Source organism: Chiloscyllium plagiosum, unplaced genomic scaffold (genome assembly GCF_037043375.1).
Source record: "Chiloscyllium plagiosum isolate Xiang-an unplaced genomic scaffold, Cpla_swu_hap1 HiC_scaffold_25, whole genome shotgun sequence".
Taxonomy (NCBI): domain Eukaryota; kingdom Metazoa; phylum Chordata; class Chondrichthyes; order Orectolobiformes; family Hemiscylliidae; genus Chiloscyllium; species Chiloscyllium plagiosum.
The window spans coordinates 27,987,750-28,012,330 of record NW_028270163.1 but is presented as its reverse complement, the minus strand read 5'-3'; the positions used below and the strand labels follow the sequence as shown (position 1 = coordinate 28,012,330).

The 24,581-nt window shown below is 39.2% G+C and overlaps 1 protein-coding gene across 5 annotated transcripts in view; it reads right to left on the bottom strand.

The window, feature by feature from the left end:
• LOC122562098 (neuronal-specific septin-3-like) overlaps positions 1-24,581 on the bottom strand; it is a 290,456-nt gene that overhangs the window by 146,827 nt on the left and 119,048 nt on the right. For 3 of the 5 annotated variants that reach the window (XM_043714621.2, XM_043714623.2, XM_043714624.2), the window contains one exon: positions 1,030-1,677. In XM_043714621.2, the coding sequence (XP_043570556.1) occupies positions 1,030-1,677 (648 nt within the window). Of the gene's footprint in view, positions 1-1,029; positions 1,678-1,990; positions 2,012-17,114; positions 17,291-24,581 lie in introns of those variants that run through there. The other 2 variants (XM_043714622.2, XM_088000545.1) reach the window with 2 other exon arrangements.

Below are 24,581 nucleotides of genomic sequence, written 5' to 3'. Positions count from 1 at the left end.
ATGGATGAATTTGGTGCAACAACTCTCATTATAGCCACCACAGTGCCTGACAATATAATGCATGCAGCATATGGACTTTGTAATCTAACAATGAAACACAACAAATGCTTGAAATTATATAGCATCCTTATGTAATACATTCCAAGATACCTCACAGGAGCATTATAAAAGAGAATTACACCCCAAACCACATAAGATGACACTCGGGCTCACTATCAAAAGCTTAGTGAAAGAATTCAAGTTTAGCAGATCTAAATGGGAAACAAAGAAGTTACAAAATCAGGGGGCTTTGGGGAGGAAATGCTAGAGCTTTAGGGCCAAGACACAGTCAAAGCCAGCTAACAACAGCAGAATGATTGAAAAGTGGGATGTCCAAGAGGTCAGGATTAGATGAGAACAGATATCACGTGGAGCTCGAGGAGATTAAGGAAGGAGCAAGACTATGGAGGAATTTGATGTTTAACCATTTTCTATACTGAAATTTGCAACATTTAAATAAACTGCTTCAAAAGACCGATCTATACATAGTCTGAAAAACAAATCCCATCATTGGTTGCTCAAGGCAACTTGAATTCTCCAAAAGCATTTTTGTAGAAAAGGTCTACATCACATAGAAAGAATTAGAATTAGAGTTGACATTTCATCCACATTAATCTGCCATAATAGGATAATGGCTTTTCACACTATTCTAGCAGCTCTAAATATTAATCACGAACCGTAACTGTCTTCCAAAAAAGTTAATGATATAATCTTTTTTCCTTAAAAGCTTGAAAAACAGATCCTTGAACAAATATTGCTGCTAAAATGAAAATATTCAAATGCCGGCAACTAAATCACTAATACCACAGACACGTTTATCTGATCGTACAGAAGCAATGTTAAGCATGGCTTAAAATCTAAGTTATTTATGTTTACCCAAATAATATAGATATTAACTAGTACCAAACTCTATCCTTGAAATCAAAGCATGTTTTGAAGGAAACATTGGAAATTCATGAGCAGTAGAATACGATAAAAACTTCTACTCACTGTTCTGAATCTTCACTTTGGTTTCAGTAACTGCTCTCTCGAGCTGCATTTCCTGTTTCTGCTGGTAGTTAATGTGGGGAGAGATTGAATTTTCCACTGGTTTCACTGGTGTTTCTTGATGCTTTGGTGTTTGAATCTCCACCTTTTTTGGAGATATCTCACTCAGGGATGGTCCAGAACTTTCTGTTCTTCTCGGAATGGATTCAGCAAGCTTGCTTCCTGTGGTTTCCAATCTCCTTGAGGTGATCTCCTGCAGTTTTGTTCCAGAAACTTCTGTTCTCCTCGGCACCATTTCTGGAGGCTTATGGCCTAGCAGTTCGGCTCTTTTAAGACCAATCTTTGGTACACCATGGCTTGCACCATCGACTTGTTTTGAAGACAGGTCAATAGAAATTTCTGCTCTTCGAGAAACAGGCTCTGGGTGCCTCGGTCCTGTAATTTCAATTCTTTTGACGGATGACTTTGGGGATTTAGCATTTGGCGCTTCTGCTTGTTTTGAAGTTGGATCTGCAAACCTTGACCCCAAATCTTGATATCGGTGTCCAGATGTTGGCGTCGATCTCAGTGGAGGAGTTGGACCTCGCCTACTTGAAACAGAGGAATTTGGTGTCTGATCAACTTCCTCGACTTCAAATGATCTCTTCAAAGCTAAAAGAGAGAGAAAAATATACACCAATTAACTAAAAGATTTTTTTCCTATTATCATAATTTTTCAGCATAGACCATATAACCATTATTCCATGATATAATTTGCAGCCCTGCCAACATGACCATAGCTTACAAACTCCAACCCATAGCTGCACCAGGTTCCTGGACAATTAAGAACAAGTAGAATTTCTCATCACTGCTCATTCAGAATGGGTGCAATTTTAACTGTTTCAAAGTCCACCCACTTGTGAAGAATTAAAATTGCAGCCAACATAGCATTAATCTGGCAGAGTTTTAAGTTAGGAATTCACACCCATAAGAAACTGAGATGCATTCTAAGGCCATTTCACACAGGTTTCCTTTCGCCTTTTGGGAGGATCATATTCCTCTGGTTGAAAACAAACTCCAAAAAAGTTTCAGGGCAGAAACGACAATGCATGAACCTGTTACACTTAGAAAAAAAATCTAAATGACCATTCAAATTCAGCTGAAAGTCTCATAACAGAACATGCAAATTGTTAGTTTCACAATCAATAGTCATGTCTGAAACGGAGTACACTTCTAAAATATGATCCTTCACTGCAAGTGAACTAGATTTTGCTGCTTTCACAAAATAAAGCTCAACAGCACAATTTATTCTGCTGTGTGGAGAGACTTGTACCAAATGCAAGCAGAAATCGGACAATATTTAAGATCCCTTTTCAGCCCCTTGGCTGGGCTACAGATTACTACCACTTCCAAAGACTCGTTATGATACACAAACATATGCTTATTGTCTCAATACATTTGCAAACTTTTGAAGGTCATGATTTACTATCACTAGAGGAATTAGTGTTGATGCATCAATATTTATTCTCCATTATGTTTCTACTTAAAAAGGTTAAGGCATGGGCAACTACATTTTACACAAATATATTCCCTTTATTCGACTTTCTACATGAACAATGTTTCCAATAGTGTGTTCTATACCCTCAAATAAACAGTTTGGAAAGAAAGCAAAATTACACTTACTGCACATCTTTATTTTCCATTGCTTTGTTATATAAAGTAAGTAAAATTCCTTAATTTGTTTCATATTTTCCCCAATTATAAGCCCCAAAAATCTTAAGTTGTTCATTGTGTCCTATGACACCCAGGAACATGGCAAAGACGGAGTTTCACCAGATTCCCTTCTTAATCTAGAGTTTCCTGGTTGCTCTAGAAGGGGCAGAACCTCTGTTCAACCTTTACAGAGCTAACAGCAGCCAGAGCACGAGAACATCCTCTGCTGGGCATTCCTGTACCCCTTAGTTTCAGTTCAGACTTGTTACTTCTGTAGAAACCCAGAGAGTCAAATCATAACCTCTGCAAGACAGATAGGGGTCCCATGAGTACTGGCCAGGGCAACATGTGAAAATCTGAAATAAACAGCTGGCTTCATGGAGACCATGTAATCATTGTTGATTGTTGTAAAAACCCATTTGGTTCATTAATGATATTTAGAGAAGGATGAATGGGTCTATGTGACTCCAGACGCACAGTAATACAGTTGACTCTTAAGTACCCTCAGAAAAATAAGTGATAGTCAATAAATGCTTTCTTAAGCAGTGACACACACAAATTATTAGATTTTCAATAAACGTCTTTAAAACAAAGACATTTTGAGCAACGCAGCCTTGTTAGACAGGGGCCGTGAGACTGCAGTCAGGAGAATTAAAATTGGGTTCTCATAGTAAAGTCAGTAACCTTGGCCAGGTAGACCAAAGGTTCCAAAGTGGCACTTGTCCAGCTTACCTCCCCTCCCCTGTAAGCCCCAGTGCTGAAGGATCCCTTAAGATTTCAACCAAAACACTAAACACTGAATAAAGTTTGAGCTACAACAAGTATAAAAAAGGGACAAGTTTTCAAATGTCCATGTCATTGGTCTTAATCCAATGGAACTCCGATCTCAACATTATCTTTGTACTTCCAGGTGACATTGTATATTGCAAGATTCCCAGGATATTACCAGCAACAGTTTCATACAAGACTACCTATACATTGAAACTTCATGAGATTACAATTCCATCAAATCACTACATTTCAAAGTTAACAATTGTGTTGCTAGCACATGCACTGGAGGTAGGGACAGGCATTCCAAATTAGTAAGGGCCTAATTAAATCGCATGGTAATCTTGAAAATATGCTGCAGATGTGCTCAATTTCTACCTGACATGATGGAATTATTGAAGAAAGAAAATCTTTTGGAAAATTAGTCACTAACAATAGCAGACTGCATGAGCATGATTCATTGTTCTTTATTTCCTTGCTCTGTGTAACCAAGTGAAGTAATGTCAATTCATCCAACATAGTTGGTGAAGCAGCTAAACATAGGCTAACTAATCTGCTATCAGATAACAGAAGTGCCACATAAAGTGGCTGTTTCGATCCCTAAATACAGACCTGTACAAGTTGTATAGAATGCGAGAGTCAAGCCTGCAAAAGTGATGCCGTCAAATAGAGATGTCCATCACTGCAAAATGCTGGTTGAAGACAAGGAAGACTCTGCACTAAGGACATTCCCTTGAAAGGGAAAGTGGAGATCTAGAAGATTTATTTATCAGTACATTGAGTACAGGAGTTGGGAGGTCATGTTGTAGCTGTACAGGTTGGTTTTGGTGTTCCTGCAATAGGAAAGATGGTGTGAAATTTGAAAGGGTTCAGAAAAGATTTTCAAAGACGTTGCAAAGATTGGAGGGTTTGAGCAATAGATAGAGGCTGAATAGGCTGGGACTATTATGGGCATGGATAGGGTGAATAACAAAACATCATTTTCCCCAGGGGAGGGAGTCCAAAACTAGAGGGCACAAGTTTAACCTAAGAGTGGAAAGATTTAAAAGGGACCTAACGGGCAACTTTTTTCATGCAGAGTGTAGTGCATGTATGGAATGAACAGCCAGAGGAAGTGGAGGCTGGTACAATTACAACATTTAAAAGCCATCTAGATGAGTGCAGGAATAGGAAGGATTTAGAGGGATATGGATCAAATGCTGGCAAATGAGTCTAGATTCAGTTTGGGAATCTGGTCAGCATGGACGAGTGTACTAAAGGGTCTGTTTCCATGCAGTACAGCTCTATGACTATATATTTATGGGGAGCCCAATACTGGTCAGTGAATTTACAAAAAGAGTGAAACAATGAGGCCTGGATGAGGGTGGGAAGAGAAAATTCCCTAGAATATTCAAGCAACATTCATGAAAATAAGTGGTCTGAAAATGAACATTAATATTTATACTAACAGTAAAAAAACCGATAGGATTGTGGGCTAATATACATTAGCACAGGTGAGGAGGAGGATATAACATGAGGAGACAGTTCATTCACTGATGGAAGTAGCACTTCTCCCAGATGAGGTGTCAGTTGTCCATATGAAAATCATAAAGATACTAATCTGAATCCAGGACAGTGCATTTAATCACTAAAAGGTGGGAGTGGAGAATGGATATGGAAATAGAGCATGTGGATCTCCAACAGAATCACTAACAGAAGCAATTGTATTATTCAGGATATCCCATCAGGAAAGAAAGATCAGTAAAATCAGTAAACATTCCCCTTGCTTAATCCAGAGGGAGAACACCCTTAAGATTGCCCAACATGAACTATTATACTTCTGGGTGGCCAAATAGCATGCAGAAGGACTAGGATTCACAGATAAGGGAAGGGAATATGCACCTACAGTCATACAAGTCCATGGGAAGGGTATAACATAAGGATTAAAATTACAATCCATCTTGGAATGAGGATTAGACAATAGGGTTAAGCCTAATGTAGAGATGTTGTTAGTTATCTTGGGAGTATGTGATGAGTTAACTTGCTGGTAATCAGAAACCCACAAATTACAAAACCCCCACTGTGTCTCTTTTTTGAATGGGATAATTAGAATGGGGAAAACACAGACGACATCACATGATGGTTATTTTAGAGGTGACTTACTTGGGCAAAATCAGAGGGGGAGAGAGAGAGAGACACAGAGAGAAAAAGGGAGAGAGAGAGGCAGAACTTCTTAGAAGATGCATGGGGTTTGATTTGAAGGGCTAATTCAGTCCTGAATTTATGAATATTCTCCAAAATGAACTATTATACTTCTGGGTGGCCAAATAGCATGCAGAAGGACTAGGATTCACAGATAAGGGAAGGGAATATGCACCTACAGTCATACAAGTCCATGGGAAGGGTATAACATAAGGATTAAAATTACAATCTCAGGCTATTGTCCATACAACTAACTCAACCTAAGTGAAGGGTTGGGACAATAAAAGTTTGAATCGTTGCAAGCGGACTTAGAGGGGTCGGTGTACCAGGTCAGACCCTGGGGTACACAATGAGAATTTGAAGACAAGCAAGAACATTTACTAAAAAATTGCAGCATTAAATTATCTGTTCCCATAATATTCCAAAACCCAATCAGTAACAAGTCTGCCTTTAATGTTATTAGTTCGTCCAAACATCCCTTAATCAGAGTTGCTTTCAAAACAGGTAGGACAAGACTTCTCAACAGAGCATTGGCGTGTGACAACAATATCTTCTACTCTCAGATCACAGACCCTATTGTTGCTGAGGACTTTGTTCATTTAAGGGGAATCCCTCCAGTATTAGCACATCAGAGTGGCCCATGCTACATTGGAATAGACATAAATATCACTAACGAAGCAGACTGAACAAAACTATTAAGTAATCATGAGGGGTAGGGTGTAAGTGAACTTAACCAAAGATCTGGTTAACTGGAGGACTCTGCTAATAATGGAGCTAAAACAGCAAGAACGCAGTATAACTGGTGGGAGGTAGGGAGGATGGTAGCTGCCATTGCATCCATCACAGTCCTGTTGATCAGTCTCCATATTTGCTAGCATGGATTGATGGCATCCTAGGTAGTGCAGATGGTAATTCTGGCCAATAAAGGATAGATTCCAATGGATACCAGGATATAAGTGCTTTTCCCAAGGCTGCATCTGACCGGGGGCAGAATAGAGGTACTAAAGCAAGAATGGGAGGATTAATATTAAAACTGAAGTGCATTACAGTTTTATGGTGTTGCATTTATATTATTTGTTCAAGGTATGATGGGGTACTTGATTTTAAAAAGTTGATTTCGGATGGTCAGAGTATTGAGGACAGGAGTTGGAAGGTCATGTTGCGGCTGTACAGGACATTGGTTAGGCCACTGTTGGAATATTGCGTGCAATTCTGGTCTCCTTCCTATCGGAAAGATGTTGTGAAACTTGAAAGGGTTCAGAAAAGATTTACAAGGATATTGTCAGGATTGGAGGATTTGAGCTATGGAGGGAGGTTGAATAGGCTAGGGCTGTTTTCCCTGGAGCATCAGGGGCTGAGTGGTAACCTTATTGGAGGTTTATACAATCATGAGGAACATGGATAGGATAAATAGACAAAGTCTTTTCCCTGATGTGGGGGAGTCCAGAACTAGAGGGCATAGGTTTAGGGTGAGAGGGGAAAGATATAAGAGAGATCTAAGGGGAACTTTTTCACACAGAGGGTGGTACATGTATGGAATGAGCTGCCAGAGGATGTGGTGGAGGCTGGTACAATTGTAACATTTAAAAGGCATCTGGATGGATATATGAATACGAAGGGTTTGGAGGGATATGGGCCGGGTGCTGGCAAGTGGGACTAGATCGGGCTGGGATATCTGGTCAGCATGGACAGGTTGGACCAAAGGGTCTGTTTCTGTGCTGTACATCTCCATGACTCTATAACAGTAATGGCCTAACCGTATTATTCATTCTTCCAGAGCACAGCAAATGAGACAAAAGGGGAAATGAAGGCCAGACAAGTGGGTTGAGTCACCATGGAAACTAGTAGATGCAAGGCTGAAGATAACAGGAGGCTTGAAGGAAGTTCAGGTGAATAAATATGCACTACAAAGTTCATTACTGAGAAATTCTTCAGGTATTAGAAATCTTCTCCCTTGTATAAGCTTGAAGAAAAGCTTTGTTTCCCTGAATCAGCCAGACTTGACTAGCCATTTTTCACCAGGACAGTGGCATCCAGAGAAGAAGGATTCAAATAAAACCAATCATGAAACTCTGCATTTGTGGCTCTTATACCTTTCTAAATATATTCCAAAAATAACTTGCTGCAGTTTTAGCTTAACTCACAAATATTTCATCTGTGTCAACCTAAGCATTTGATTTAATCCATGCTACCCACATACTTTATCACTCACTTTTTATTTGCATTTTTAATGACATTGAAAACTCAGCCTGCTTCCAGTTCCACCAATGGGGATGAAGAATTACCCTGGATGCTACATGTAAATAAGCTCCAAATGTCTTTTCTGTTTCTCATGAATTTTTAAACACATTCCTTTAGTAATTGTCATCATTTCACTCATTAGTTCACAATGCTGCTATTAAATAATATTTACAGCTAGCAAATACATTCTCTAATGAATTGATATCATTGTAAATACTTTTATTTCACTGGAAAATTTACTAACATCACAGGAGGTCAATAAAATGCATTTTGAATAATAGCAAGTGGAGCAGCAGATTTCTCTCTCATATCCTCTAAAGGGATGTGGATGACTATAAAACCATTCCACAAATGCCACCAATTTTGCACAGATAGTTGCAGCAATGACGTAATGAGGGAAATAAAATTATAGAATCTTACACACAAAATAAGTCTATTCAATCCATTCTGTCTGTTCCAGTCCCCTTGGCAGAGAGTTTTGTTGAGGTGGGTAAACTAAAGAGAAACAAGTCAAAGTAATCAATTCCTTAGGAGTCTGAGGGTCATTGCTATGGTCATAGAGTCAGATGTACAGCACAGAAACAGACCAGTCGGTCCAACCTGTCCATGCTGACCAGATATCCCAACCCAATCTAGCCTTATCTGCCAGCACCCGGCCCATATCCCTCCAAACCCTTCCTATTCATATACCCATCCAGATGCCTCCTAAATGTTGCAATTCTACCAGTCTCCACCACTTCCTCTGGCACCTCATTCCATACACGTACCACCCTCTGCATGAAAAAGTTGCCCTTAGATCTCTTTTATATCTTTCCCCTCTCACCCTAAACCTATGCTCTCTAGTTCTGGACTCCCCACCCAGGGAAAAGACTTGGTCTATTTACTCTATCCATGCCCCTCATGATCTTATAAATCTCTGTAAGGTCACCCCTCAACCTCTGATGCTCCAGAGAACACAGCCCCAGCCTGTTCAGCCTCTCCCTATAGCTCAACTCCTCCAACCCTGGCAACATCCTTGTAAATCTTTTCTGAACGCTTTCAAGTTTCACAACATCTTTCTGATAGGAAGGAGACTAGAAATGCACGCAATATTCCAACAGTGGCCTAACCAATGTCCTGTACAGCCGCAACATGACCTCCCAACTCCTGCACTCAATGCTCTGACCAGTATGCCAGACTTCTGAATCAGAGCCTGTAGTATAATCTGCATGGCAAACTTAAGCAAGAACCTGCTCACATCAAAAACAACAGATCTGGAACAGTGGCAAGTGTCCTTCTCTTCTTTTACTCAGCTTATATCAACTTGTTAGATGTCTTTAAGGATACACAGATTTTAAAGTGTCAGGTGGTTAGCAGTAAAACAGCAATATTAGCTATTCTGTTGCCAAAACCATATTAAGACATATCTTGTTTAAGCAACATTCATAGTAGTATCTGGCAGAACAGGAAAGTTCATTTTACATGCCATCAGTATAACCTACAAACCTGATCTCATTTTGATTGGCAAGTACTGGTGGTGATATTGGTAAAAGATTAGTCTCAAGGGAACAGGAAGCATAATGATTAGTAGCAACCAAAAGGATATAATTTATTTCATTCTCAAAGTAATACAATGATATCACTCCCATTTCCTTAAGGAAAGCACCTTTAAAGCAAGCATTTCAGTTTGTAAGAGCAAAATACTGCAGAGATTGGAAATTTGAAATAGAGAGAGAAAGTGCAGAGATATGTGATAAATCTTCCCCTCTCCCAACCCCTAAACCGAAGAAGCACCCGGTTTTATTTTAATCATATAATGAAGCAGAGAAAACATCTATTTTGTTTTCCACTGACCACATTAGACCCATCCACAGTGGATGAGGAATGATATTTCAAGCAATAGTTTTCTTTAAATCATTTTGCTTGATTAGCTTGAGTTTCCAAGAGATTCAAACATTTATGCACTCAACATTTTGAACTTCAATGCCTGACTGCCTTTTCCATAAACAATAATCCCTCTCCCTGTGCACAGACCAGTGTGTCCTATGGAATATTTAATTACAGTCTCTCTCTCTACAACTCTGGTTTCCGAAATGATACTTGCCTATTTTCAGGAAACTAAAATAAATGAAAAACTAATAATCCAGTTCAATGCAATTCATGTCATTGTGTGACATATTTGTAAAATGAATAAAGAGGAATGTCAAACTTTTCGTTTACATGAAGTCCATATTTCATTGCAATGGCTTGTTTTTAAGAGATTTATCCATGTAGGCAGCAGAGACGAGGAAGAACTCTAGAAGTCTCAAATATTTGGCAGAAAAGAATTTGAAAATTTAATCCTTAAATCAGAACTAGCAGAAAAAGTGAAGGTTGCATTTAAAAGAATGTAAACATCTAGGGTCACTTTTTTTCTCTTCTGCCTAAGAAAGATAAAGGAAACGGGTTTACCAACAACCCAGGAGGTCAACTTCATATTCTATAACATCTGTTAGAAATTTTATTTTTCATCAGGTTTATCTGTATGTTACTATCAGACCACCCGACAAGGGTTTGCACTTTGTCCGGTCTCCCTTCTCCCTTTATTTTCCCTCATTGTTGCTGAAAATTTGACCAGAGATTTGAAGGGCAGATAACGGAATTAGAAGAAAAAAAAAATCAATGCAGACTAAGCGAACGGGAATGCAAGATAGCTGACAGATGGTACATAACAACAGCACACAGATATGGGTTGTAAAGCTGATTTACTTCTGCTCACTCCAAGTATCCTCTGAATAACCTGAAATGAATAGAAAGTAACGCACGCTTTGTTTGTGCAGTATGTCACATTCTGGCCGTGCTTAGTTCTACGTTAATCGAGTAGTTTTACAGATTAACAAAAAGAACAGATTAAAATCACATTCTTCAGTCCCTGGCTCCTTTATTCAAAATTGTTTAATTTTACCCCAGATTTGAGATTTTCTACTCTTGTTCCTCTCTAAGTATTACCAACTCTCCTACCTTCCCTAGACCACAAGGGACAGCTAACTCAATCTCAGATCCTTCCTGGTGTTAATTAATCAATAGGAGATGAGCAAAATTTCTAACTGTTCCTCCCGAGGTATGTTTCTTGCTCACTTTGTATATGTATTAATACCTAAGCCAAGATCAAAACCTCAGCAAGGTGTCATGGATCACAAGTTTGGTCCTTGGAAGGTAAATTTACAAACAGGGTAAGATAAGCCACAAATAGAAACAACAAACATTATCAAATGAGAATACTGCAATAGACAAATCAAACAAGTGAGCAGACAGATGGAATGCACAATACTTATGTGGAAAAAAGACTGAGGCAAGAAAGAAAGACTACACACTAAAACATATGTTCACATCTTCAAATCTCCAAGAGACATCAAATAACAAAATAAGTTAATTACAAGGAAGGCCACCATTTCCTTGAGGTAAATGTTGCAGAGAGCTGCCATTTTAAACACTTCTGCATTCAATTTAGAAACAGGTTATGAAAAGAAATTTCAAGTGTTGAAGGCAAATTAAGAGTGGATGAATATTATGAATCTTTTATCCAAGCTAAAACGACTGACCTACCACACACAAAATGCTGCCACCCACATACTCTTTCCATGTTGTTATGCAAATACAACATGTCTACTCTGTAATAACTTTATAATAGCTCTTCAGGGCAAACCCAGGCTTACTTCTGGCTATGCTAAACCATAAATATCTGTGTCCTGCCCATTGTAATAATTTGGATGAGATGTGGTAAGTAAAAGAATTGCAAGAAAGGTACGTTGAGGTAACCTATGTTGACACATGTAACTGCTTTTATTAATCTGGAGTTCCTGTTTGAGATAACTAGCATGCATGATATTGCTAGTTTCATACCAATATGTAACATGATGGTAATACATAGAATAACTACTCACTAATAACTGAAATCAACTGAATGAATTCTTGTACATTTCATCCACAATGCCATGTATAAAAGTAGACCAAATGACAAACTGGATTCCACTACACTAAAAAAAAACTAAGTTGCAAAAGAGTTGCAGTTAAATTTAATCTTAATTTGTACATTATTTATACAAAACGTGAGCACTGATTAGAGGAATTCTTAGCTAGATACTTTGAAGGATAGATACCATACATTTCATCCTCCCATGTAATCCTCCATGAGAACCAAGCCAAACACAGCATTATGACAGTATAGACAACTTTTCTTAAAGATTTATATTCCTATGTACTGAAGTCACAAGAATGAAGTCTAAAACAAGGACCAGGAAATAACTTGTGATACACTGGTTATTCATCCTGCAAGGTTACAACCAGAAATGGGAGGCCGAAGAGCATCATGGTCCATAAACTTTAATTAGCGAAATTAAATGTTAATTTAGCAAGGGTGCATTAAAGTCTTAGGACTAACAAAAAAGGTTGTGCTTAGGTATTCATTTTCAAAACTTAATCAATCTTCCCATGTCCTTTGGCAAAGCTTCTGTCTCAGTTTATACTTTCAAATAAGATTTGATTTTAAAAATTGCTTCATTCTTTTGTACATCTTGTTGCAGGACCACTAGCTTTCTTGAGGGCCTTTTCATAGCTAAGATTAGAGCAGAAATTTAGTCACAAATAGATGGAGTGAGTTTAGCAGGTCTACATATCACAACAAACAACATGGTTTGGTTTGTCAACTACAAATTATCCTGCAAATTATTATTACGTCTGTCAGATAGCACACATTGCTCTGATATCTTTGTTCCCATTCTATTCTTTTTGAGAGCTGCTTCAAAACTTGGCACAACTTTCTTATTTTAGAAGTTAACTTTGCTGTCACAGACTGGAACATTCCAATAAATATCTAAGACACATCTTAAAAGCAAAGTAATAATAGATGCAATTAGCTTGAAACGTTCTGATGTTGAAGATGAAACATTTTATAGAACTAGCTTTACTTCAGGATCAAATAAGAAAAGAAAATGCTGGAAACACTTAACATGTCTGGCAACACATCTGTATGCATGCATAAAAGGTGGTGGGGGTGGGAGGTTAGGAAGAGAAACAAATAAACAGGACCTGTAACCTCTCATCAGAAATTTACACACCCAAAACATTAACTTGCTTCTCTCTTCACCAACACCACCAGGTCTGCGGAGTATCTTGACCGTTGTGTCTTTATTTCAGATTTCACATTTAGTCAGTTACGTTAGATGGCTTCATGAAGTAGGGAAACGATGCTGTCAATGGAATTTTTAAAAGGAAGGTGACCAATTGAGCATATTGACACTTTTTGCTGCGAGAAAGGGTCTCAGTTTACATTTCTGTTCAATTTGACACAAAATGAAAATATAGTGGTTGATCTTATTTATAAGATTTAACTTTAGCGCCACCTTTATACATTTAGCCAGCAAACTAACAGTCAGATGTAAACTATTTGCAGGGATTAAACATCAAAATTGCTAGCAGGCCAACTCCAAGAATATCTCGATATTTGCAACTCCCAGCATCCAAAACATGTGCCCAAATGGTCAATGAGGCATGGACAGCTGTGCTCTATTCAAATGCCATTGGAATAATCTAAATAGAACTTGAAACCTGTAATGTCATGAATTAAACTATGTAGTGTTACATCAAGATGTGTACATTGCATTCATGTAGGAGAAAGCCCCCCAGCCCACAAGCCTCATTCCTGATGAAGGGCTTATGCCTGAAACGTAGATTGTCCTGCTCCACAGATGCTGCTTGACCTGCTGTGCTTTTCCAGCATCACACTCTCTCCTCATTGCATTCATGGCTTTTAATGAAAAGGTTTTGAATTTGACATTTTCACCTATTGTGTTCTATATCTGGAAACTCTCTTCAAAATTACCCAACAGTTTCAAATTTTAAAAAAACCTTCAGTTTTCCTTCTGATCATTGTCCATATGCTTTTGCACTATGGCATAATCTTCCCTACAAAGCCCTTGGTTGTTACTTCCAACTTTGTTCAGTGACTTTAAATTAAAATTAAACTCAGTTTAAACATGTGAAATTATCCTGCATGGTGCTTTTTGAATTAGCAGAATCAGCTTTCTGCAATTCCCCACGGTGGCACATTTGCAGAGCTTCAAAAGGAAATAAAGGTTAGGAGTACGGAGTTGAATATTTGTATGAATGGATAGCCTGTAATTATTACAGATTTGAGAGGGCTCCTTTATTTATTGTGTAGGGGGTGGGCTGACGGTATAATTACTTATGGCTAAAGTTCAAATTGACTGTGAGAAGCTTTGACTATGTCTGGCGCAATTACATTTAGCCTTCTGGATAATAGAAGCTGCATCTATAGCTCCATATTGTGAGGTCATAAGAGCGCCTCAGATGTGTTGTCAGGGCTTTCAATGCTTTGGTAATTAGTTCTTTATGTACAGGGGTGGAGCACTTTTTGTTTTTATAGGGGAGGAGACAGAAAGGGAGGTGGCAGAAATAAACTAGTTTACCTTTCATTTGACTCTTCAACTGAATTCAACAACCTGAGATTGAGAAACTGACATGGAAGTAGTGGGCAAAAGTCTAGACTGTTTCCATAGTGTATTCAGCAGCTAGTTAGAATCTCACTAGCTTTTTAGGTTGCAAAGTTAATGCCTTGTTAATGAAATTTTAATTCTGATGACTAATAAGAGGACAAAACCACAACATAGAAGGGGAGAAACAGGGTCTCCTGCCTCATTGGATTGGCGACATGTGCATTTGTGGGCATTTAAATACTTTTACCAGCTTTAGTGAGATGACATGAGTCTGACCACCACCATATTAAAAAAAGTCAACAAAATCCATCTCTGATAGTATTAGCAAGCTGGCTTTATTAACTTTAGGGGAAGCGACTGCCTAGTGGTAGGCTGGACTGTTAACCCAGAGACCCAGGTGATGTTTGAGGAACCTAGGTTCAAATCCCATCCACGGTAAATGGTGGAATTTAAATTCAATAAAAACTTGGAATCAAGAGTCTAATGATGATCATGAAACAACCCATTGCAGATTGTTGGAAAAACCCATCTGGTTCACTAATAAGCTAGGGAAGGAAAGAAGGGCTAATGCCCGAAACGTCGATTCTCCTGTTCCCTAGATGCTGCCTCACCTGCTGCGCTTTTCCAGCAACACATTTCCACCACCTATCACTCCCTGGTTTGGTCTGCATGTGATTCCACACCCACAGCAACATGGTTAATTCTCAACTGCCCTCTGGGCAATTAGGGATGAGCAATTATTGCTGGCCTAGCAAGCGATGCCTTCAAAATTAACAAAAAATTGAGTATGGACAACGTTTGAATTTTGGGTGTTACTAACATGGCTGGCATTTATTTTCATCTCTAGTTGCTCTGAGAATGTGATGTCCTCACGAACTAAGTAGTTTCTTGATAAACGGAATGGCTCGATATTTCAAGTGCAGTTGCATCCATATGCAACAAGAGCCACATATAACCTCAACAGGTAAAGGCAACAACTATCCTTCCCTAACATGCAGTACACCAGTTTTGATGGAACACTGGATGGTCTATGTCAAAATTCTGACCTACAAACCCTAGTGTTATACTCCAGTGATTGAGTAAGTTTTTAACCTACGTCTCCATAAAATTTCAGCTCACTTCCAATTCTTCAATGGTAGGCCAAACAAGTTGCCTGTTCTCCGAATTAGTTGATCTCACCAAATATTCTGCTCACAAATGAGCTCAGACCCACTCAGCTCTGTTCTTCAGAGTGGCCCAGATCACCCAAACATTAAAATAGATAGATTGGAGAGCCAGGTAACTGATAGTGTGCCTATGTAGCATGGAAGAACAAACTAAGTCAAGTACAACATTTGGGGACTCTCTCTATAGATTTGGAAGCTGCTCAGCTCAGTCAGTGACACAGTTAGATTCAGTCACACACCATGACTTGACAGTGTAATCAAGATCAACATGTTATTAAGAAAATAATGCAAAATGCTGCCCAACAGTTGAGATATTAAATCAAGAGTGTGCCAGCCTGATGCCATACATAGCAATTTAAAAGTTAATTATATTGTTACAACTAACAATGAAGAACATACAATTGTATACATATACGCACATAGACTTAGTTTTGAGACAATATTATCTAACCACTCAAGTTGCTAAGTGGCAATTGACAAGTTTCATTTTGAAGGCATACAGCCAACAAACAAGTTGCCTTCGATCATGTCAAGGCCATCAATAGTGAAAATACAGTAACTTATTAAATATTTCAATTGTTTCTTTTGTTCAAGTATAAAGTACAGATTCAGCCTCTGCATCCCTGGCTTTGTAATTTCCTGCTGTTTTACTGTATCAGTGCTTCGCCAGTGTATACTCAAAAGGTCAATGATGACGTATGATCGTTTAAAGTACCTTAGAAGTCTACTTTGTATGTCTCCTGCAACAGAATTAATATGCTAACGGAGCACAATCCATTAACAACGCAGATATAGTTCACCCATCTCTACTTAGTCTAATGTTTTATCATGTTCCCAGCCAGTGTTGATCCCCTGAAACATTTACTCTGGATTACACGATCACAAAGACTTGTAAAATGGTAATATCATTTAACAAAGTTGGACTGCTTTCACGTTTAGTTAAATAAACCAGCTTTGAAACGTATTGGCCTGGAGGATTCCCTACCCTTATTTGCCGAGGGAAATGCAGCCCTTTCAGAATCGGATAACCTCCCTCAAATCTTGCGCTTTCAACTAATTTTGCTGTGTATATTGTAAAGGAAAGGAACTAAAGAGCCACATACAACAATGATGTGTTAACTTAGTATCCTGCGGGAAAGTTGGTGTTTGGACGAAAGACGTCAGAGTAAGAACAGAATACTAAGGAATGACAGGCAAGAATGTTCCTGCAGAGGATGAAATAGCATTTGCCTCCCCATTTAATGCATTTCGCAGAGACCTCAAACTGAGCCTCCAGTTCTAAACAGACTTTGCGTTCTTAGTTTAAATAAGAGATCTACACTTTACAATCGTATTTAACATTACAAACAAAAAGAAATTTCATTTTCTGTTTAAATTCCGATCGTTATTCTACTTAGAAGTAAACAAGCCACAAATTGTCACTGTCAACAATTATATTTACATGAGTTAAACAAAGCACAAAGACATTACATGTCTTTTACTGCCTTGCAAATCACGTCTGCTTTCCGTATGGCCAACGTATAAAGCACAAGGTAACACAGGTATCAATTAGAATAGAGTCACAAACCTTCAAAATCTGATATAATTCCCTCCAACTGGTCATTAACTGATATGTCAGACATCTTCCCAAAATACTTTCCGACCCTGATTCAGTCTCACTCCAGATACAGATCCCAAAAACAAATTGCAATACAATCCCAGCAGCCTTTTTCTTTTGAGCTGAGATAATGTTTTGTCTTCAGTACTTACTAAAATAACTTTTTTGACTTTAGTGGGGGTTGACTGCACTGAACTACGCAAAAGCATGCAGGATGAATGGATGGGACCCACCCTTCTCGCAGATGCGAGCAGAAAGCTGGTCAGGAATTTAACTGGCTCACGGAGACGCCTATCAAAAGGCTGTGAATTGTGGTACATTCACTGAAGCGGAAAGCATCAATAGCAGCTTGGGGGCAGCACTGTTTAGCGGCAGCGGAACAAAATGATTCTTGTATGCTACAAATGTTTTAAATGAGTTTCCAAGTCTCATTTAAAACTGCCGAGCAGAAGTTAGACCTTTAAGAATGTTTCCCTCGTAGCGCAGTTGTATAGTTCTACAATTTCGAATTGTTGAACATTTTTCTTACTATTTAAATTATCCTGAACTATACTTGAACATTATTACAGCCATCACCAGGCTGTAAAACATTCTGACCTCGTAGTTAAAGCTGCAAATTATATTTATCCTAATTAGTCATATCCTATTGGCCTCAAATCATTACCTTCATCAATGACAAACAAGACCGCATCTGTTCCTTCAGATGTTTAACCATCAGTTAAAAGATAGATTTTGTTCCCGTCTGCTTTATAAAACTGCATTGCTAGAATGAAGTTTGAATTGAACCAAATTTATAAACTCATGGAGCAGCCTTTCCCACAAATTGAACACATGCCACAAACAATTATGCAAATTTGCATAAAATACAAAAGGCTGATTATAGTGCATGCTACAGTTTAATCGTATTAATTTAATAATAGCTTGCTCCTATCTGAAATGCTAATGCTATTGCCAATCCTATTAATTCACATAATTCAACTAGGAATCACAAGTTAATTTAAAAACTACCTTTATAAATATAAATCAGCATATTTTTCAGCTTTTAATGTTATTTAAGAATCAGTTTCAACAGAAATATAGCATAATGATTTGTGGATATGGTCTTCTTGAGAAATAATTCCTATTGTTCTGGTCTGCTACATACAACTAGTCATAATGCCGAAACCAATAACATCATGCCTTTTGGACTGATAAGAGTTTTAATGATCAAAACAAAAAAGCAAAAGACATCTGGCAAGAGGCATGGAAAACATAGCAAGCCATGCCAAGCACCTCTTTCCTGAGGACTCCGACTTAATTTTGTGTAAATATTATGCAGCTGTTAAGGTATATCCAAAGTTGGATAAGTGTCTTTCAGCCAAAGTACCTTTTGAGAAGGTTGTACTTGTTGAAATTGGCACTGAAGTTTTCATATTTATTTATTTTTGTTGTGCATTCTTTTCATTTTGTACCTTTATCTTTAAAGTTGGTTGCCTTTTACTTTAAGCTTTCCTGTTGGGAAAAACTTGGTTTCTAGGTTGTTAAAGGGCAATTTCAGAGTGTGGAATATGGTGGTACTAATTGGATCCATTAAAGGTTGTATTTTAGGAAAGAGTGAAAAAAAAACAAAAGAACATAAAGCTTTTCACAACCTCAGGACATTTCAAAAAGATGCTTCACATTTACTAATACTTTTGGAGTGTTGGGAAAAACAGCAGTCAATTTGCAGACTCTAATTGTTGCCCCAAAATATCAGTGTTGGTTCAGATTTGGGTGTCTTGACTGAGGCTAGAATGTGTTTCCCGAGAAGGTGAGATCACACGGTAAAGCAAGCATAAAATAATTCGATGGGAACAAACAAGCAAATGGGCCAAAATTTCCCTTTTATCGAGTGAGACTCCAGTTCACAATGGAGCAACTCTTCAAATGTCGACTTCACTCTTTATGATTGATGCAACTGAGCTCTTGCATGCCTTCTGAGGGAGTTATGTAGCCAGAGTGGCAGAAGTGTTGCCACTGTAGGGGTTTTCCTGCACTCACACCACTGGCATAATGTTTACAGCCCAGCTGCCCAACTTCAGATGCTACAAGCCCAGAGCTGGCCTTCACATTACTGCATGAGCCTCTACATTTAGCCCAGAGGAAAGGAAAACCCTCTCTCCATTTTGCTGACAGGGACATGGAAGCTGGTGGGCTGTGTGGAGAGAAAAGTGCTCCTTTATCCAACAGACTGCCACAGAAGGTCATACGAGCAGTCCAAACCAGCCTGGACCCAAACTACAATCTTGGTCGGTGCAGCATCCCACGTGAAGCAGGACTTCTGGCATTGAAGAAAGGAAGTTATCTTTAGTACTCTGCAAGGATAAGTGTCACCATCTTCTCTCTTGTGATCTCACCCTTACAGGGGCACTATTACTCTAACTCTGCTACTTCATACACAATTCACCAAGACTTGTGGACTACAACACTCAGTATTAAATGCATCACAGCTACTTAACAGCTCTAATCAATCTCAACCTCCAAAACTATGAACACTACCTGCGCTCTGCATTTTCTACTCAGTCATTAGAGATACCTCGCCACCACCTCCTACTTGTGCATGTCCGCTATTAGCTCTTCTATCCACTTCCATCTTACTCCTATCACAGCTAAAACCAGCCCAAAACCTCCACTTCTCAGCCCCCTGCCAGACCTGTCTGTATTCCTGGACTTCTTCTCCTTGACATACACGTCTGACCACGATACAAAATTGCTTCCAGCGCTCTGGTAGGACCAAAGATCTGACTGACCACGAACAAGCCCCTTGACTGAGGTCATTTACCACATTGGAACCAACGACATAGGAAGGGAAAAGGTTGAGATTCTGAAAGGAGATTATAGAGAGTTAGGCAGAAATTTAAAAAGGATGTCCTCAAGAGTAGTAATATCTGGATTATTCCTGATGCTACGAGCTAGTGAGGGCAGGAATAGGAGGATAGAGCAGATGAATGCATGGCTGAGGAGCTGGTGTATGGGAGAAGGATTCACATTTTTGGATCATTGGAATTTCTTTTGGGGTAGAAGTGACCTGTACAAGAAGGATGGATTGCACCTAAATTGGAAGGGGACTAATATACTGGCAGGGAGATTTGCTAAAGCTGCTCGGGAGGATTTAAACTAGTAAGGTGGGGGGGTGGGACCCAGGGAGATAGTGAGGAAAGAGATCAATCTGAGACTGGTACAGCTGAGAACAGAAGTGAGTCAAACAGTCAGGGCAGGCAGTGACAAAGTAGGACTAATAAATTAAACTGCATTTATTTTAATGCAAGGGGCCTAACAGGGAAGGCAGATGAACTCAGGGCATGGTTAGGAACACGGGACTGGGATATCATAACAATTACAGAAACATGGCTCAGGGATGGGCAGGACTGGCAGCTTAATGTTCCAGGATACAAATGCTACAGGAAGGATAGAAAGGGAGGCAAGAGAGGAAGGGGGGTGACATTTTTGATAAGGGATAGCATTACAGCTGTGCTGAGGGAGGATATACCCGCAAATACATCCAGGGACGTTATTTGGGTGGAACTGAGAAATAAGAAAGGGATGATCACCTTATTGGGATTGTATTATAGACACCCCAATAGTCAGAGGGAAATTGAGAAACAAACTTGCAAGGAGATCTCAGCTATCTGTAAGAAAAATAGGGTGGTTATGGTCAGGGATTTTAATTTTCCAAACATCGACTGGGACTGCCATAGTGTTCACGGTTTAGATGGAGAGAAATTTGTTACGTGTGTACAAGACAATTTTCTGATTCAGTATGTGGATGTACCTACTAGAGAAGGTGCAAAACTTGACCTACTCTTGGGAAATCAGGCAGGGCAGGTGACTGAGGTGTCAGTGGGGGAGCACTTTGGGGTCAGCGACCATGATTCCATTAGACTTAAAATAGTGATGGAAAAGGATAGACCAGATCTAAAAGTTGAAGATCTAAATTGGAGAAAGATCAATTTTGATGATATTAAGCAAGAACTTTCAAAAGCTGATTGGGGGCAGATGTTCACAGGTAAAGCCATGACTGGAAAATGAGAAGCCTTCAGAAATGAGACAACGAGAATCCAGAGAAAGTATATTCCTGTCAGGGTGAAAGGAAAGGCTGGTAGGTATAGGGAATTCTGGATGATTAAAGAAATTGAGGGTTTGGTTAAGAAAAAGAAGGAAGCATATGTAAGGTATAGACGGGATAGATCGAGTGAATCCTTAGAAGAGTATAAAGAAAGTAGGAGTATCCTTAAGAGGGATATCAGGAGGGCAGAAAGGGGACATGAGATAGATTTGGCAAATAGAATTAAGTAGAATCCAAAGAATTTTTACAAATACATTAAGGACAAAAGGGTATCGAGGGAGAGAATAGGGTCCCTCAAAAATCAGCAAGGCGGCCTTTGTGTGGAGCCCCAGAAAATAGAGGAGATACTAAATGAGTATTTTTCATCAGTATTTACCAGGATATGGAAGATGTAGACTGTAGGGAAATAGATGGTGACATCTTGAAAAATGTCCATATTACAGAAGAGGAACTGCTGGATGTCTTGAAACGCATAAAAGTGGATAAATCCCCAGGACCTGATCAGGTGTACCCTAGAACTCTGAGAAGCCAGGGAAGTGATTACTGGGCCTCTTGCTGAGATATTTGTATCATTGATAGTCACAGGTAATGTGCCGGAAAACTGGAGGTTGGCTAACGTGGTGCCACTGTTTAAGAAGGGTGGTAAGGACAAGCCAGGGAACTACAGACCAGTGAGCCTGACATCAGTGGTGGGTAAGTTGTTGGAGGGAATCCTGAGGGACAGGATGCACATGTATTTGGAAAGGCAAGGAGTGATTAGGGATAGTCAACATGGCTTTGTGCATGGGAAATCATGTCTCACAAACTTGATGGAGTTTTTTGAGGAAATAACAAAGAGGATTGATGAGGGCAGAGTGGTATATGTGATCTATATGGACTTCAGTAAGGCGTTCGACAAGGTTCCCCATGGGAGACTGATTAGCAAGGTTAGATCTCATGGAATACAGGGAGAACTCGCCATTTGGATACAGAACTGGCTCAAAGGTAGAAGACAGAGGGTGGTGGTGGTGGAGGGTTGTTTTTCAGACTGGAGGCCTGTGACCAGTGGAGTGCCACAAGGATCGGTGCTGGGTCCGCTACTTTATGTCATTTACATAAATGATTTGGATGCGAGCACAAGAGGTACACAGTTAGTAAGTTTGCAGATGACACCAAAATTAGAGATGTAGTGGACAGTGAAAAGGATTACCTCAGATTACAACAGAATCTGGACCAGACGGGCCAATGGGCTGAGAAGTGGCAGATAGAGTTTAATTCAGGTAAATACAAGGTGCTGCATTTTGGGAAAGCAAATCTTAGCAGGACATATACACTTAATGGTAAGGTCCTAGGGAGTGTTGCTGAACAAGGAGACCTTGGAGTGCAGGTTCATAGCTCCTTGAAAGTGGAGTCGCAGATAGATAGGATAGTGAAGAAGGCGTTTGGTATGCTTTCCTTTTTTGTTCAGAGTATTGAGTACAGGAGTTAGGAGGTCACGTTGCAGCTGTACAGGACATTGGTTTGGCTACTGTTGGAATATTGCGTGCAATTCTAGTCTCCTTCCTATTGGAAAGATGTTGTGAAACTTGAAAGGGTTCAGAAAAGATTTACAAGGATGTTGTCAGGGTTGGAGGGAGAGGCTGAAAAGGCTGAGGCTGTTTTCCCTGGAGCGTCGGAGGCTGAGGGGTGACCGTATAGAGGTTTAAAAAATTATGAGGGGCATGGATAGGATAAATAGACAAAGTCTTTTCCCTGGGGTCAGTGAGTCCAGAACTGGAGGGCATAAGTTTAGGATGAAAGGGGAAAGATATAAAAGAGACCTACAGGGCAACTTTTTCACACAGAGGGTGGTAAGTGTATAGAATGAGCTGCCAGGGGATGTGGTGGAGGCTGGTACAATTGCAACATTTAAGAGGCATTTAGATGGGTATATGAATAGGAAAGGTTTGGAGGGATATGGGGCGGATGCTGGCAGGTGGGACTAGATTGGGTTGGGATATCTGGTCGGCATGGACGGGTTGGACCGAAGGGTCTGTTTCCATGCTGTACATCTCTATGACTCTAAATACCATCCGATTTAACATTATTCATATACTTCATTGGTCAACATATAGAACATTATCTCCTGAGCTAAAAGCAATAAATGCTGCTTATTAAAGTAAAAGGTTGATGAAGTGCAATCTCCAGAATATTAAATTGCATAATGTCTGATAATTAAACATTACTGCACTTCTAACCTTTTATAATTACTTTCTACTTTACTATCAAGAGACGAACCTAACCTTGCAGCATACGAACACAACTATCTCTCAGTTAATTGTTCCTCTTTCACAATTTTAACAAGATTAAGAATGTAATTTTATGTCCTACCTAAATTTGTTTGATATTTCCCAGCTGCACGATCCCACAATGCTAATAAATGATTATTGTGTTGTTTTAAATAGGTAATGAAATACTTCCACACTATTCGCAACCATTATCACAGTTAGGCATATTGCAGACAGGAATTGCTTCTGTCAGGAAAGAGAGTTAGGCTTTCTTATTCTGCAATAAACAAAACATCTTACCGGAACTCTATCAACAAACACATCGAGTTAGACTCCATCTCTCCCCTCCCCCACCCCAATCAGAAAAGGAAGAAGTGACTTCTTCACAGGAAATAATGCCACTACAGGAAATGATGCCACCAACCCAAAGAAACCCAAACATATAAATAGAAAGCAAGAATTTTCAGCATTGCTTCGCATGAGGTCCACTGAAGATGTTACCTAGTAAGGTAATGAAACATCTGGAAATTAACCTTTCAGCTCAGTGAGCAAACCTACATCCAAAACCTCAGCCTGAGCTACAAATCTTCTCAAAACACGCTAAAACATCTTATCATTGAACTTCAAATTAACAGTTCCCAATTCACTCTGACACTGTCCAGTGTCAGTTTCTGAATGAGATTGCCAATACTGTAAATGCAATTTAATTGGTAGTAGAAATTGAGATGAATCTGCCCCAAATTTATTTTATTAGAAATGTATCAGACTGGGACCAAGATAATTTGACATTCTTTCCTGAGATTTGGTTAGATCAAAATTCTATACGTTAAATTATTGTACTCGTTTGCTTCCTTTTGTGTGAACTTAAGATGGGGTGGTTGTTAGTTTGTGATCCATTCTGAAATACCTAATGTACATCTCCATGGACAAAAATAATTTCTAGCTAGGATTTAGCCTACAGATATAAGCACTCTCAAGTTTGATGATGGATGGACTATATCTTGGCGCAGGAGGGATTGCATCTTCTAATTAACAGTGAGGAGTAGGCCAGGCTATAAAGTATAAGAGGAGGAATTGCTTGATTTTGTTCCATTATCCTGTTAGATT